The 16,439-nt window shown below is 37.1% G+C and overlaps 1 protein-coding gene across 1 annotated transcript in view; it reads right to left on the minus strand.

Annotated features, from left to right (window-relative positions):
• The window catches only part of LOC5576076 (transcription factor 25), a 33,815-nt gene extending 17,972 nt beyond the window's left edge, over positions 1-15,843 (minus strand). Inside the window, exons 1-4 of the mRNA XM_001662358.2 lie at positions 15,649-15,843; positions 15,351-15,580; positions 2,264-3,714; positions 2,048-2,200 (exon numbers count right to left, since the gene is read on the minus strand). Of these exons, the coding sequence (XP_001662408.2) occupies positions 2,048-2,200; positions 2,264-3,714; positions 15,351-15,503 (1,757 nt within the window). The 5' untranslated portion in view covers positions 15,504-15,580; positions 15,649-15,843. The remainder of the gene's footprint in view (positions 1-2,047; positions 2,201-2,263; positions 3,715-15,350; positions 15,581-15,648) is intronic.
• Between the last annotated feature and the right edge of the window lie 596 nt (positions 15,844-16,439).

Genomic DNA, 16,439 nt, shown 5'->3' on the forward strand with positions numbered 1-16,439 from the left:
CAGGAATAAATTTTTGATATTATTTCAGATCTTTAATCTCTTATGTCAATCAAATCAATATCTCGATTTAATGGTCAGAACTTTGCTTCTGCCTAGGTAGTGAGATAGTGTTGAATTAGAAAGATCGATAAGCTACCAAAGAAAGAGATATTTGATCATTCTCGACTAAATACATATTGCCAAAAATACATATTATTCACCACCTTGAAATGCAAAAGGTTATGACAATTATGAGTGTTAGAACTTTTCGAAGAACTGAGCTATTCGGAAAAAACTGGGTTTTCGGAGAACTAGCATTCTGAGAACAGGCGTTGGGAGAACGACATTCGGGAAACCCCCATTCGAGGGAAAGTAGGAGAGCCAGATTATGCAATCCCGAGCTACATGCCTGTATGATTCAATAAAAATCACTTAAGAACCTTGAAGCTCATGCTTTGATTTCCGAGAAGCAGCGTTTTTAAGAAATTTCCTAAATAAAAATCTTTAAACTTTTCAATTTTTCAAATTCAAACGTAATTTTTCATTACTTTATTGATATATCCACTTTTTAAATAGTTAACCCAATCAATTCGGTTTCAGAAGTAAACACATAGTTGTACTTTATCATTTTAGGTATTATATGAAAAATTATCTTATGAAGATCTGTATTTTGGAATCCACCAAAATTTGGAATAAATAAGAGTAAAGAAACGCAAAAAGTTAAGCAGAAGCATGTACGGATCAAGTTTAACTCTGTTTGAGAAACTATATAATTGCTTGGAAAATACATGAGTAAGACAATAAACTCTGAATGAAATATTTCTATAAACTGTTTGTTATGTTGTTATTTTCATTTTTTATGTACTGGTGTTGAAAATTATATGCCAATTCTCCATTTCCTCAAATACGGGACAATTCGAGCATTTTCCATAAAACGACGGGACAGTCCGTCGAGGGGATAAAAACGGTACTGTCCCGTTAAATACGGTACGTATGGTCAGCCTACTCAAATGGGTGTTCGGTTCTCCAGATTTGTGTTCTTAAAAATTTGAGGTTTGGCTTCGATTCATCATCGCCTTAAGGACACTTAACGTTCAGGGCGACTGGAAGCGATTTGGCTCAGGACCGAGTCCAGAGAAGAATTATCCATTCGGCGTAGATTCAACGTAGCTGATTGTAGCCCATCAAGTATCAAATAAGTAATTTTGATTTTTATATATTTTCTTCAATATTCTACGGGTTCTATAGCTTATTATTACACTTAAAAGAATTTAATTAAATTAAGTTTTGAATGTTTTTTGAAAATTGACTTCCCATGCTTTGCCATGCCAAGTAGCAACCGTTGGTTCCTTGTGCAACTATAGTTGTTATTGCAACAACGGAGTCGCGCGGGCAGTCCATCGTGCTCATGCTCATCGATAAGGATACCCGATATCATCAATAAATTGGAGCAATAATTATCGATATTACCGGATTTATCGATATCGGCTCAACACTATTGTGGGATCTGATGATTCAAATGACAATAATTTTGACAAATAACCGTTGACAAATAATTTACCACTAATTCTACCGTACACCGTCATGGTTGCAGGTAGAGATAGAGGTGGATGTTGCTGCTGATGTAATGTTTGATGGAAATGTATTTGAAGTTGTTAACGAATTTGTGTATTGAAAAAAGGCCTTGCTTATCATATGACTTTTTACGGATTTTCTATACAGCTTAGTTCCCTTAACTTCCCTGTATGACACCTGGATTCTTTTGGCGGACACCTAAAGACATGGAGCGTAGGCGTTGAAAGATACAGACTGGAATAAGACCTGGGAACACTAAACAAACCTGATCGTTTGGGAAAACTGGAGAAGTAGTGTTCAAGTCCGACGAAGCTCTAAAAGCTATACAATAGGCTCAGCAATAAAGTGATGCTGTGCTATAGCTAAAACGATACGGAGTAGGTTTACAGTAAAGGAGAACTTTCGGGTACAGACGTACTGATTCCGGTTATGGACCGCCCATTACTCTGAGCCTCACTTATCACCGTTTCTTTCAATTATGAATGTGTCTTACCTGCTGTAGATGTTGATTGAATCCAGTGGGGGCAGCGGATCGTACATCAGCACCGGCTCTGTTTCCTTCTTGATGAACTGTGCAAGAGGAACCTTCTCCTTGAAGTCCGACAGGACGATGTGCCGCAAGATAGCCCTCGGAGGGTTCATGTACCTATAACAGAAGAATTCACCCATTAAGTGACGTTCTTAAGGCTCGAAAATGTTCCCCAATTACCTCTGATTCCGCTTGGCGGTATACTCTGCCACGATCTCATCCTTGGAATCCACTCGATCCAGCACCGCTGCAACGTTCCGTTCCAACCACGGTAGAATCTCCGTATCGCGCCACACCAGCTTCGATCGTGAGACATATAAAGACGTGAGCTGTTGCAGGGCCACTGCGGCTTTGTCGTAGGTACTCGCAGCGAAATAGCTGTGACCGATAACCCGAGAATCCGGCTGGATACCCAGTTCGTTCAGCAGTAATCGCAGCACGGCCGGGAACATCAGCAAGGCGTACTGCAGAGCGCGATCGGCAGCGTCTAGACGTTTCAAGTAGAACAGTGCCAGAGCGTAGGAGTATGCCATGTTCGGAAGCTGGGACAGGTTGTTGGTGGCCTCCCACTCGTCGTACAGCTGAACCAACCATTCGTACTGTTTGGCCCGAATGGCGTAGAAGTCTATCATCAGAATGATCGCCAGAGGGTCGCTGACGGGATCGAATGTAAGTATCAATTTGGCCACTTCCAGGGCAGTCCGAGAGCACGCTCGAGACTCGAGGTACTGCGAGTGTTTGAAGAGTGTTACGAAAAGCGCTCTGTTCTCCTGTCGACGGTAGTCTAACCGGCAGGTTCCCTGCGTCAAGCTGAACATCGTATGGAACGAAGATTCCAGCGCGAACAGTGCGTGCTCGATCAACTCCGAGGCCATGGCATGGTCTTCGGACATTTTACATAGCTCGCTCAGCTGAATAAGCGAATCCACATGATACGGATGCTGGTTGATGATCTTGATGATGTTGTCTGAATCCATACTCTCCACGGCATTCAAGAACGTCTGCTGAATCTGTCTGTACGAAGGATTGTGCTCGAAAGCGAAGTAGATCACGTTCTTGTCGGCGACACCCTTGGAAGTGCCCCCCAAGGTTTGCTCCGGTGCCTGTACCAGGTTCATGTAGATGCCAGATTTGCCCACCGGTGGCCAACTGTCTTTGGGATTGACCAAGTAAGTGGATTTCAACGTACGCGGAGCCCCTCGATTATTGTTCCGACGTTTGTTCTGCTGGTCGGCCACAACCTTGCTGCCGAACATCCGCTTCATCTCGTACTGCGGATTCAGGTTCTTGTGCTGAACCGATAGGAGCGTTTTCCCTGCGGAAAAGCTTGACCCAGACCCATTAACATGGTTGGCCACGGACGTTCTGTTTTCCGACTTCTCGTAATCGGCAAAGAGCTGGTCGACCTCCTTGACGGTTTTGGCAAAGTCGTCTTCCGCGTCGGCATTGTCCTCGCTGCTGCGACGAGCCGAGCTGGCCACGTACTTGCCGGTGCGCTTCTTCTTCTTTTTCTTCTTCTTTTTGCACTCGGCCAGGTTTGTGTTTTGCGTTCCTCCGGCGGCGTCCCGTTCCGTTTCGTCGTTATCGTCCTCCTTGACTTCGCTCTCCGAGAGCGACTGCTGCTGGTTTAACTGAAATGGTAGAAGATCGATGATTACACAGCGTAACAAAAATTACATTTTTGCGTGTCTCAAGGATCAAATTATGTGTCTCTAGTAGATTTTGGGTCGCTGAATCTGATGCCGTTCTCAGATATGTTCCAGCACGTCACAATTTAGCTACAGGTCGCTAAAGTTGCATAAAACATTGGTTTTATGGATGTTTACATGAAATTTAAAGTATGATTTATCAAACTTTTTTGTGATATAATCTACCAAGCATGCTAAATAGGTCTTGAACTTTCATTCAACAAGGTGGCAAACTTGCATGCAAGTTGGTTGAAATAGTCAAATTTTACATTTTTGACAGCAAATATCTCAAAAACTAGACACGTCATGATATTTCTGAAAACGACAATGGACTCAGCAACCCTTAATTTAGTAAATAGCGGTATTTTGGTGCTTGAGACAAAAACGTGTTCCGCAGTGTTATAGGTTTTGTCTATCCCGAATCTACTAAAGATTATCTAAAAATTCTTCATGAAATTCCTCCAGGATTTTCATTGGGAAACACTTCTGGAATTCTACCAAGAACTATACTTATAATTTATTTAGGAATACCTTCAGAGATTCCTCAAGATATGGTACCCTGAAATTCTTCCACAATTTTATCTAAGCAGCATTTTTTTCAATAATTTCGCACGAAAATTTTATAAACAATTCCTGGGTGAATTTCTCCACAAATTTTTCTGTGAATATCTTCCGAATCTCCCCTTGTCTCATATTCTTTAAGGACTTCCTCTAGGGTTTTCACAATGAATCATTCTAATTATTCTAGGGAGGAAATTACTTTAGGGAGTTCGCTAGAGAACAACCCCATAAGCTCGCAGAATTCCTACAGCAGTTCCTAAGGAAATTTCTTCGGAAAATTTCTCAGGGAATTCCTCTACAGATTTTCTTGTGAATAAGTATCAGCGTTCTCGTTTCAATTTGTTCCCATTGCGAATAGCGACTGGGTGTCATAAAAATAGGAATTTTAGATACCTCGTGTCTGGAAAAAGAGTCTAAAAAGATATTAAAAAGAGAACGAACAAAAGTCAAATAAAGAAAAAGAAATCAAACAGCAATCAGGAGATACAAGTTTTAATAAAAATGAGAGAATCTGATAAGGCATTTCTCATCAGATGCAAATCGAGTCTAGTACACGATACTGAAGACGGCCTTATAGTTGAACACTGTACATGTCAATGATTGTTAGGTACTCCGTGATGCATCGGTGCTGGTAAGCATAGCCCCCTTATCCAAATTAATAAGGAATGGGTCTTGCCACTTACTCTCGATGTGCATATCTTAGCCATTCTCATATTATTGATCAATAAAGGCGCCGGCAAAGTTTACAGTCAGTTGAGATGAAAAAGGAATGCTAGGGTGTGATTGTGCTTCTAGAGACTGAGAATACCTCTGCATCTCCACAATAACCACGGAAAGGATGTTTATTAGTGAGGAAGGAAAAAGATCTGGGAGTCACCTTTGGTCGGTAATGCAATTCATGGATAAGGAGGAAAAATAGTACTCTTACTTAGAACTAGTTTTGAATTGTTTAAAAAAAGTATGTGTACATTAAAACTATATAAAACGGGAATAAGGCTCATGCCGACAGTTGTAGTGACGAACCATCCAGAGTTTGTGTGAAAATTACACAAACGCAGTGGTGCCTGTGTTATCATAAGCATGGAACGAGCTCACCAGTTATTAATCCATTCTCGACCGAACGCGAATATCATTTCGCACTCGCATAGCGCAAACTAGACACGGTACATTTTGATTCCGTCGCCCGCCCACAAAGAGCATACAACAGAATCAAAAGATCACACACTAATGACCTTGAAGACGGCCTTACAGTTTACAGTGTTTAGACAGGCCGGACTAGATGATAATTTTACGTTTTAGAGAAACGTATTTATTTCTTATTTGTTCAATGATATTTTTCTTATTTCTTATTTGTTCAATGATATTTTGGTGCAGATGTATCATCAAATAGATAATTTCGATTATAACAGCTAATAATGCAAACATTTTGACTTTCCATATGTCTGGGGTACATTTTCCTGGAACCATTAAAGAACACTTGGTTCCGTCGGTCTGAACATCGACCAATTGAGGTCCAAAGGATTGAAACTCTAGTGGAATTAAATGGTATCGTACTACATCCGGTTTTTATTTACTTATTTCGCTAGGGATATTCCTATTTTTTTCTGGGAATTCCTCGTCACAATACGGCAAGTGTTTCTGCTTATTTTACAGTAGTAGTTATCATGATTTTCTCCAGCAAATTCATTAGAGAATTCAGATATTTGGCCAAAGCTCCTTCAAAGATGTATTCAGTACAGAGTTTATTTGGATTTTTTAAGGACTTCCTAAGGAATCATTTCAAGAATTTTATTCAATATAACTACAAGAATTTATCCTGGATTTTTGATAGAGATAATTCATGGGATAATTCCTACAAGATTTTGTTTATTTGACTACTATATTAAAAATTGGATTGTTTAGCTTTTCATCGCTACAGGTTTCCGTAGCATGATCGAAAGAGCGCATTTTTCTAATAATGACACTATCTGTTGGGCGGTAGCGGGTAGTAGATTTTGTTAATTTATTGTTCGACTCAGATATAATTACAAAATTCCTGCAGAATAAAGGAACAGTGAGTTTTGATACTAAATTATCTAATTCAACATCTTACTATGGTGTTTGCTACCCCTCAACTATACAATACGGTTGGTCGAATCCAACTTTATGGTCACTGTCTTGTCTGGTCTGTCAATAGTGAAAGATGTCGTAAGGTTCAACAAAGTCATTGATAGAGTTCCTTACCTATACTAAATGTATGATTCGACCCTAGACTTGTCAATCGTAATACACCGATAATTTCAAGCGCTAAGGCTCATGCTAAATTAAGATTCAGAAATCAGCATTTACAAGAGCATTGTCTCAGCAAACTAACCCCGCAAGCTAAGAGCGATTAAATCTATCGATATTAGTTCAATGGAGCATGTTTGTCTTACTCTGTAAAAGCAAACATAGTTAGGTGAGCATTTAGTTCACTACATAATTCATTATTTCTCACATTTAACTATAAATTCACGATTATCTATATACTATTTTATCAAATTCCCTAAGTGGAAGGAATATTAACTTTAAATAAAGCAAACTAAAGGTGCATTTAAGAGGTAATTTCACAACGCTTTAAATTAGAAGTCGTCACGTGGCTGTATGGCTATAGTCTCTCCTTCATTGTGTCATTCTGCTGAATGTTGTCTTTGGTAGATAAATGACATCGCCGTGTTTGATGTTCAACGTCAATCGCCATGGGGCATGAAGAGTTAGATGGGTTATTTGACGTGGCTCAATCAACACTATTTTTTGCGCTCCAATGCCTTAATTTTGACATTATAAATGATTAATGAAGATTTGAATCTGTAGACTCAATGACATTTCAATTTACATAATGACAGCGCGTCTCGTAGGTAAATTTGCCGAGAAGTGATTCAAAAATGATTTCATACTAACTTCAAATGTGTTTTAAAAATAGTTCCAGGTCATGGAAAATTATGAAATTTTGGGTTCTGACTCAATTTTTAACGTAGAATCAGAATATGTAAAAATCTGGAACATTTCTTAAAAATAGCTTACTCTTCCAAGGCTTCAACCAGGATTTTTCTGCGGGAATGATTCGCCTGTTGAAATATCTTCTTCTATTTCGAAAGTACCTAGAAATACCTCAGCAAATTACTCCAGAGATTCCTCAGAAAATTACTTTAGAAATTCCTATTCTTATAACCTCTTCAAGGCATTCGGGGAAAAAATTGATATGGCTAAGCGGAATCCTTCAGGAATTCCTCCGTCAGGAAATTTCCCTGGTAATTCCTCTAGGAACTTTCCCGCGATTTTGATCTAGAATTTCCCTGTAAATTTTACAGTGTAAATTTGTTCTTAGGGCTTGTAGCGAATGAGTGTCTAAAAAATAGGAGCTTTAGAGACGTCATGCCTGAAAAAAGCGATTAAAAGATACCACGCAGGAACTGGGCAATGCCTACAGTCACAATAAATCAAATCAAACCAAAAAGAGACTGAACAGAAGGAATCAGGAGATAAGAGTTTTTTTATGAATATGCCACAGAGAATTCCTCGTCACATTACGACAAGATTTTTTGTTTATTTTACCGTATGTATATATTATGATTTTCTCCAGAAAATTCATTAGAGAATAATTCAGGTATTTGACCTAAATTTTCTTCAAATATTACTTCGAAGTGTATTCAAGAGTTCATTTAGCAATTGTTTATGATATTTCTGAGCAATCCTTTCAAGCATTTTATTCAAGATAACTTCAAGAAATTATCCTCGATTTTTTTCTAAGGATAACCTCATAAATTACTACAGAGAGATTTTCACAATATTTTTTTGCAGAAATTCTTCCAACTATGTACTAGTTTAGAAATGTTTCAAGAAAGTCCTTAGTCCTACAAGAATTCGTTCAATGCTCCTTCTATCGATTTTTTCTAAGATTTCCGTTTAGGGCATCAGAAATTTCTCCAGAGATGTCACCATAGATTTCTTCTGGAAAAATTTCTGACAGAACTCGTAGAATTTTTAAGAATTGTTTGTGTCGGACGTAATATCACTTCGGAGGAATTATTGCAGGGTGTCCATTCAAAATCAGTTTTCAAATTCCCGGATTTTTCCCGGATGCCTTCATACACGCAAAAAAATTGTGCGGTAAAAACTACCATTTTAGGGGGTTAACTTAAGCGCTCGCACCGGCAATTTTCAGCAGACCAGAAATGTGCTTGATTTTACCATGTCTGTAGTCGGAATCAGATTGTTGTAAATTATTTCTGTCAAATGTGCCAGTAATGCGGTGGGGTGTACCGTAAACATAGTAAATTGGTCTGAATTTCCATGGTAGTTTTAAGAATGGGCGTAGTCAGCTAAAATAGTTATTTTTACCACAGAATTTTTTCCCGTGTAGTCTTGTGACTTCACATTTCCATAGAAAGTTTTGATATTTGTTTAGACCTTCACAATTTTCGTTTTCAAACTTTAGATTTCAAAGCAGTATCTACTATAATATTTTCATTTTCTCCTTTAAAAAACGTTATGCAGTTCGATAACAGAAGAACACCACTGTATTGGTCAGTATTAAGATTGTCCAATATTACCAAATTGAAATATTACCAACAAGAAAATATTAACTGTAGTTTCATAACTATTGTAACAAATAGAGTAGAGTATTATCTAAACTTCTACCTCGTCGAAGGATTTTGTGAATTCGTCAACTGCTTGCTCTTGGATGTTAAATATTGAGTACCGTAATTTCGGGTAAAATTGATAATTTTTCACGGTTTTTCTAGTCTGTTTTCTATAATGTTAACAATGCCAAACAACTAAATGCAGGAAAACAAGTACGAAGGTGAGCCTCATCGACTCATGTACCGAAATTTAACACATGTAATTTTAGTGTTAACAAATATCTCTAAAATAAAAAATCAGGGGATCTCATTTCGGGGTGAAATTGATCACTTGTCAATGCCATTATTGTTAGTTTTCAAAACAACTCTACGTGATAAATTTGAGCTCTCTGAATTTGAATATGCTTGTCAAATTCATAACAATGCAAAATTTATATAAATAACAAACAGTTAAATTTGAAGAATTACGCGGAAAACGCCTAAATGTATGCAATTTCCTAAGGAATTCAATTATATCTAACAGAAATTCAATTATTTCAACCATATGAGTTAATTGGTACGAGTTTTGGTAATGAAATCTGGTTTAGGGATATATCTCAAGCATCCTCACAAACTTTCAGGTTTATACCATGTTCAAGTCCTTGCTTAGAAATAGAAGTTCATAGGTGTTTGTCAATACTGCACCGTGCATGATTTGGATCAGGTCTTCGATTTTTTAGAAATAAAAAAATCAATTTCCTATCCAAATTACACTTGTATATTCCGAAATTTTTGAAGAAAATGTTTAGCAGCGTAAAATAACCTTTCAATACATACAGTACTTTCATTCGAAAGCGTGAAGATTGCCGTGCATATATTGGAAATCATAGGAAATTCGGGAATATTTTGAAATTATATAAAAACAAATTCGGTCTATTAGTTCTACACAATGGCAAGATTTGACATGGCCTAGTTTCTGAGTCCTGGTTAAACTCAAAAACGTAATGTGACGAAAAAAAACATTTGCTGGCTAGCTTGCAAAAAAAGGACAATATCCGAAATAGCAGCTTTACAGCAATCAAAGATTTCCCGAAGAATGTCGTCAAGGGCTAAACAAAATATGCCCAATAATACCTAAGAGACCTCACTATTTATTAATCCATCAATGATAACGCTATGAATTTATTATTGATCTCACAAGCAATTCGTGTTTAAAAAAAGTAAGAATTCGGTGAATCTACAGATAATTCAAAACCTCGTCACGGACTGTGAACTAGTTAAGCCAGTAATCCAAACAAGGCATCATCAAAAAACAGTATTAGCATCTCAATCAGGAACCTTTAATGAAACTAACAGATATTTCAGTAAAAATCCACACAGTTTAAAAAAAAACAGGTTTTTTTTTTCAACTGCTAGAAATCTTTTAAGAATATCATATAAAAGAAAATCATTTTCCAAAGAACTTTTAAGTATCTGGTCAATTATCGCCTCGTTTCTCCTTAGGATTCTAGCAAAGATATTATCAAGAATTTTCCATGAACTTTAATGAAAATCTATCAACCTTACCAGGAATTCATTAGTACCTTATCCTTATTTTTAAAGGATCAAATCATATTTCATAAGATTTCATTTGAAATTGCTCAATATTTTAAGCCAGAAATTTAGCAAAGCAACCGGTTAGATTTGTAAGAAAAATCTGCCCAGATATCTCAGATATCTTAAAAACCAATGATTTTTTACAGGATTTTGCTAAAAAAATCAATTCTATCAACTCACAAAAAGTCATGATTCAAAGTGTGAATTGTAAAGCCGTCGTGCCCTGCTAGTTTCGCCCATAGTGCTTTTTCCCGGTTTGTTCTAAAATTTCCCGGGTATTTTTCCCGGTCATTTGGAATTCCCGGGTTTTTCCCGGATTTCCCGGATGGACATTAGCCGGGGATACGGTTATATGAAAAATTTAAATCCTAGGTCCAGTCCACTTTTTAAATTGCATTTAGATCCCATAACAACTGTGCAAAATTTCAGCTCGATCGGAGAAACTATATTTTAGCGCCAGCCGTTCAAAGTTTGTATGGGACTTACTATGGGAAAACTTACTTTTGCAAAGAAAAATCGCCAGAGGTCGCCCATTGACCTCTATAAAAATTCTGAACACAGATCTCGATAGGTATTTCTACGATGAACAACATTGCCGAAGAACGCAAAGCATTTTTTCTTTGCAAAATAAGTTTTCCCATAGTAAATCTCATACAAACTTTGAACGGCTGGCGCTAAAATATAGTTTCTCCGATCGAGCTGAAATTTTGAACAGTTGTTATGGGACCTAAATGCAATCCAAAAAGTAGACTGGAGCCAAATCGAATCAATTTATAGTTTCTTGCGGGCTTGGCTCCTGAAACTCTTTATATTTTTCACAGAAATTCTTCAAGAGTTTTCTCTAAAGTCTCCCCTTAAAATATGTGTGCATAGGTAACTTCGTTTAGGGCTTCCTGGATGGAACACAAATTATGCCACGCTAAATTGAAACTTTTTCGACAACCCCCTCCCCCTTGCCACGCTTTTTGTATGAGACTTCCAAAAGTTTTGTAAGGCTTGTCACGCCTGGCTTGACCCCATCCCCCTTTGAAGCGTGACATAATATGTTCATGAACTCTTCCCATGGATTTTCCCAATGAACCATTCTAGGAATACTTCAAGGAATCAGTCCTGAAATTTTTCAGGAAACTAGTTTAGGAATTCCTCTAGAGACTAATTTCGTAAGCTTATCAGGGATTTACTTCCGTAATTCCTCCAGCAGAGTGTCTACTCATTTACAGAAATGAAATTTCCTGATATTTCCAGGTTCAAGAAATTTTTCAAAATCAACAAATTTCAAAGTATTATTCGCTTAAAGGGAAAAATATCTTTTCGTTCTAATTGTGTAAACAACTTACTTAAGAAAAATTTTGGTGATTTTGATTTAATTTTCACGAAAATCAAGAATGCTTTCCAAATGATTAGTGCCTTTAATCATAAGTCAGATATGAAGAAAATAGTGTATTCGAACTTAAGGAAAAAGCTTTCCTCTTAAAATAGAATTCAGACTTATGGACATCAGCGATGTACTCAGAAAATTTCTCTGGAGGGCGTTTTGTATTTTTTCATAGATGATACCTAGGGAAAACCAGGGTTGACAACTTTAAAGAACTCATTCTGGAAAAAAAATAAAAAAAAACAAGGAAAAGGAAACCAGTAGCTGGATTCCGGTAAACAATTTCTTCGAAGAAAATTTTCTTTTCTTCGAAGAAAATACGCGCCGAAATATGCCTACAGACATTTCTTTAAGAGTATTTCTGAGACTTTCTTGGAATTCTAAGTGATATTACGACAAGTATAACTGCTTGTTTAGCTGTAGATTTCTGTCACCGAAAATCTGTTCAGGAAATTGATTTGTGATTTTTCACGCACATTCTGAGAAATTGTACCAAGAATTTCGTAAAAGATACCTTTATAAATTTAATCTGATTTTTTTCTAAGGATCATTTTCCTCCAAAGTTAGATTTTTCAAGGAAGTTTTAAGTATTTATTGTTTCAGGATTTCCAAGGATTTTTTGTTTCAGAAATGCCTAATGGAAACCTGGAATCCATCTGGAAATTCCTTCAGGAACTTCTCTGGGGATTCTCCAGGAACTACTAGCAGCTTTCTCTAGGAAATCATCCGAAAATTCTTACGGGCATTAATTAGGCAATTCCCCCTGGGATTTTTGACAGTGATTACTCCAGAAAGTTATCTGATTTTTTGCCAGGGAATTCCTTCAGAAATTCCTGTAGAGATAATTCTTCCATAAATTACTCATCGAATCTTATAGCCAGGTCAGTATTTTATGTGCTAGCAGGTCTCTTTTTAAAGACTTGGTCACTATTATAATGCAAGTTTCTTTAAAGTCTCTGTTTGAATGTAAAGTCTCTTTTTGTTAACCTAAATAGTATTAAATGTCACTTTTACCTCTTACTGTTTACAGGGAATACAATTGCAAAATACTAGAGCCTCCACCAATTCTTCCAGGATTTCGTCCATAAATTTCTCTTGCTTTATTCAAAGGATACTTAGATTACATTCCCCATCATTTGCGCAAGGAAGTCCAACTTCCAGTAATTTCCACAGGTATTACTCCGAAAACTATTACACGATTTCCTCCAGAGATTTTTCCACTAATTTATACGCCGATTTCTCCAATTGTAACTCTTTGAGATCTTTCAAGATTTCCAGAGGAGTACTTTAAAGAAAATCAACAAAAAATATCCAAAGTTTTTGATGATTTTATATGGTGAGCTATCCTAAAAACAGCTCAACGAGGTTACTCAACGAGCTCCTACACCAGTTTTGCGGTTATTCTACCAGACATTTTTGCATGGATTCCTTCGAAAATTCATAAGGTTTCTCTAGGAAATCTATTAGCTACCTTTCCACTGTTCCTCATGAAGTTTCTCTAGACTCTAGACATATCTCCTGCATTCCATTCAGAGATTACATTTTCCGTTTTTTGAAACATTTCTCGTGTAATTTGTCAAGTAAAATGTTCATCAATTCTATAAAACTTACTTCAAGGTTCCACGCGAGCAAATACGACAAAAATATTACAGCAATACCACCGATCATTTCTATATAAATCATTTCAGGGATTATGTCCAATGTTTTTCAAGCAATTGCTTAAGCAAATCCTGCAGGATGTTATCTACATTCGATTGATTATTTTTTAATAACCATCTTTGTTGGGAAATCTTCCCAGACATCCTCGAGCGACCAGAAGTTCTTTCAGGTATCTTTGCAGGAAGTATTAGAAAATAATTTATCCTTTATAAATTCATTAGAGACATCCCTGGGAAATTTGAAAAGTAATTCCTGAAGATACCCTTGCAGAATCTTTGAAGGAATTCATGGTAGTACAAATTTCTAGAGTAATTTCTGGGATTATCCTTAGAGCTTAGAACAATTCTAGCTTGAAGATATCTTGAACAAAATTCTTGGAGGAATTCCTTAGGAAGTTTGTTAACAAATAAAGCCTGATTTGCTACTGAATAAAAATCGCTAAAAAAAATTCTCGCCGTTTCCTTGCAGAAATTTTCTACAGCGACTCCCGTTTGAACTGACATTTTTTTTCAACTGCGTACTGCGATAAGAAACAAGGGCTTTTTTCATCGATTCCTTGCAGGAATTTTCCATGCATCAAGATAGGCCAAGAAATTCCTTGTCAGCAGCGAAACAGGCTTGTGAAAAAAAAAATCTTTGGAATAATATCAAAAGGAATGCTTGGGTTTTATTTCTGGAGAAAATCTTGAAAGATGCATATGCGAGCAGTAATAATATTTGTCGCTATAACACAAGGAATTTAGTAAGCTTTGTAAACTATCAGAACTATCCATAGAGAAATGTCTGGCCATAATATTTGAGGAATGCTTACGAAAACTCTGAGCTCCTTAATTTCTTGTTGGTTTATTATTTGATTTATCCTTTTTGTTTTTTTATTCCTATTTGGTCTCTCTTGGGTCTTCCACGAACTACTCCGGTAATTTCTACAGATTACTAAAATAAGGCGTCGAGAATTCTGCTAGAAATACCTCAAAGAACTTATCAAAAAATTCTTGTATTTCTAGGGAATTCTCCCAGTAATTTATGTAGTAAATCTCTTAGAATTTTTTGTATGAATTCTCCCAGAAACTACTTTGCAACTTCCTTCAGCATTTCCTCCACAGATGTTTCTGTAAATTTCCCCAAAAACTCCCCTGAGACTTCCTTCAGGTCTTCATCTTAGATTTTCTCAATAAATCATTCTAGGAATACTTCAGGGCATTACTCCAGAAATTCCCCAGGAAATGATTTGAGGCATTCATAAAGAAAATAACTCCATAGACGTTCTAGAGAATTTCTCCCTGAATTCCTCCAGTACATTTTTTTTTAATATAGCTCCGAGAATTCTTCACGAATTTATCTAATTCTTTTGAAAAAAAATACCCGGAAGTTTTATAAGTGATTATTTCAGTAGTTTCTGGTATATATCTATTAGGAATTTTTATAAGTATTCCGTCGGATAATATTTCGGAAGTTCCTACAGCAATTCTTGGGTGAAAAAATCCTCAGGAGATTACTTTAACAATTCCTCCAGATAATAACTCCATAAGATTTTCCCATCCCAGGAAATCTGAAGGATTTTGTTTCAGGCATGGCTAAGGGAAATCCTTCAGGATTTCCTCCAAGTTTTTTAAGGGAATGTCACTGGAAGTTTCAAAAGAAATTTCTTCAGGAAATTTCTTGGGAATTCATTCCTGAATTCCCTTACAATTTGAATCAAACAGAATAAGTGAAAATGTAAACTTTAATTTAGGCAGTGTTCTAAAGGCAAAGGATTGACTAATAGTTGATGTATACCCAAACTTCCGGATCAAATCCCCCGCACTTACCAAATCGAATCGATTAATATTGATTTTCTTGCGAGTCTGGCTTCCGATACTGGTGCTGTCGTAATCCGCATCGGCCCCATCCGAAATCTCGTCGATGGGGTCCTTAATCTCGAGCTCGTTGCCCTGCAACTTCCGGAGTATACGGTAGGACATTGCGGCAGTTCCGCTTCTAGGTTCCGGGAGAAAAGTTCCGTCGCTAATCAGAGGCACCTACGTGGATCACTCCGCTGCTGTCTCCGAGTAAAGAAAATTAAACTTCCGCACTTATTCACAGAAGATGTTCATCGGAAACACGCACAGTTCAATGCGGCACGAATTTTCACCGATTTTAAATCCGCCGATCGATTGTGTGACGAAAACTCTTGCGCTGGCACAAAGTTTATGTGACACGAAACAAAAACAATAAACTTCTCGTCTTTCGACAGATCGCGAAACGATGCGAAAAACGCGAGGCGACGTCGAATGGATTTTTCGAGCAGATTGGGTGACGTTCGAGTGGATGTATGGTGCGTTTTACCCTGATCCCCCAGCAAGCAAAAAACAGCTGACAGCTATCAACAAAGTTACCGATGTGCCCGGTGTAAAGTAAATGGAGTAGGTACATAATCTAGCGTTAGGCATTCACAAATTTCATAACGCTGAAGGGGGTGGGTGGGTGTCCGTTAGATGTTACAGTTCATACAAAATTTGAAAAACATTCATACAAAATGCGTTACAAGGGGGTGGGTGGGTGTCAAAAATGGCCATTTTTGGCGTTATGAAATTTGCGAATGAACCCTTACAATAGGGTCCTAAAGCCCTGTCCCAATTTTAGTGCCAAACGCTTAAGTTTACATTTTATTAGATTTTGTCACATCCTTTAGCCTAAACTCAAATTTTGGGTGTATTTTGTTTTCCGTGTCCCTGACGAAATGTCTGATAGGAACAACCCCAGTGGTCGAACTAAAACCCCTGTGGTATTTTTGTCGACTAAGCGAATGTCAAACATGATCAAAACCCGGATAAAAAATACAATACAAAAACAATATAACGTATTGAAACAGTACCATTCAATATATTGGAAATACAATACAGTATATTGTAAAATGA

The sequence above is a fragment of the Aedes aegypti genome, chromosome 2 (assembly GCF_002204515.2).
Source record: "Aedes aegypti strain LVP_AGWG chromosome 2, AaegL5.0 Primary Assembly, whole genome shotgun sequence".
In the NCBI taxonomy this organism is placed as follows: Eukaryota; Metazoa; Arthropoda; class Insecta; order Diptera; family Culicidae; genus Aedes; species Aedes aegypti.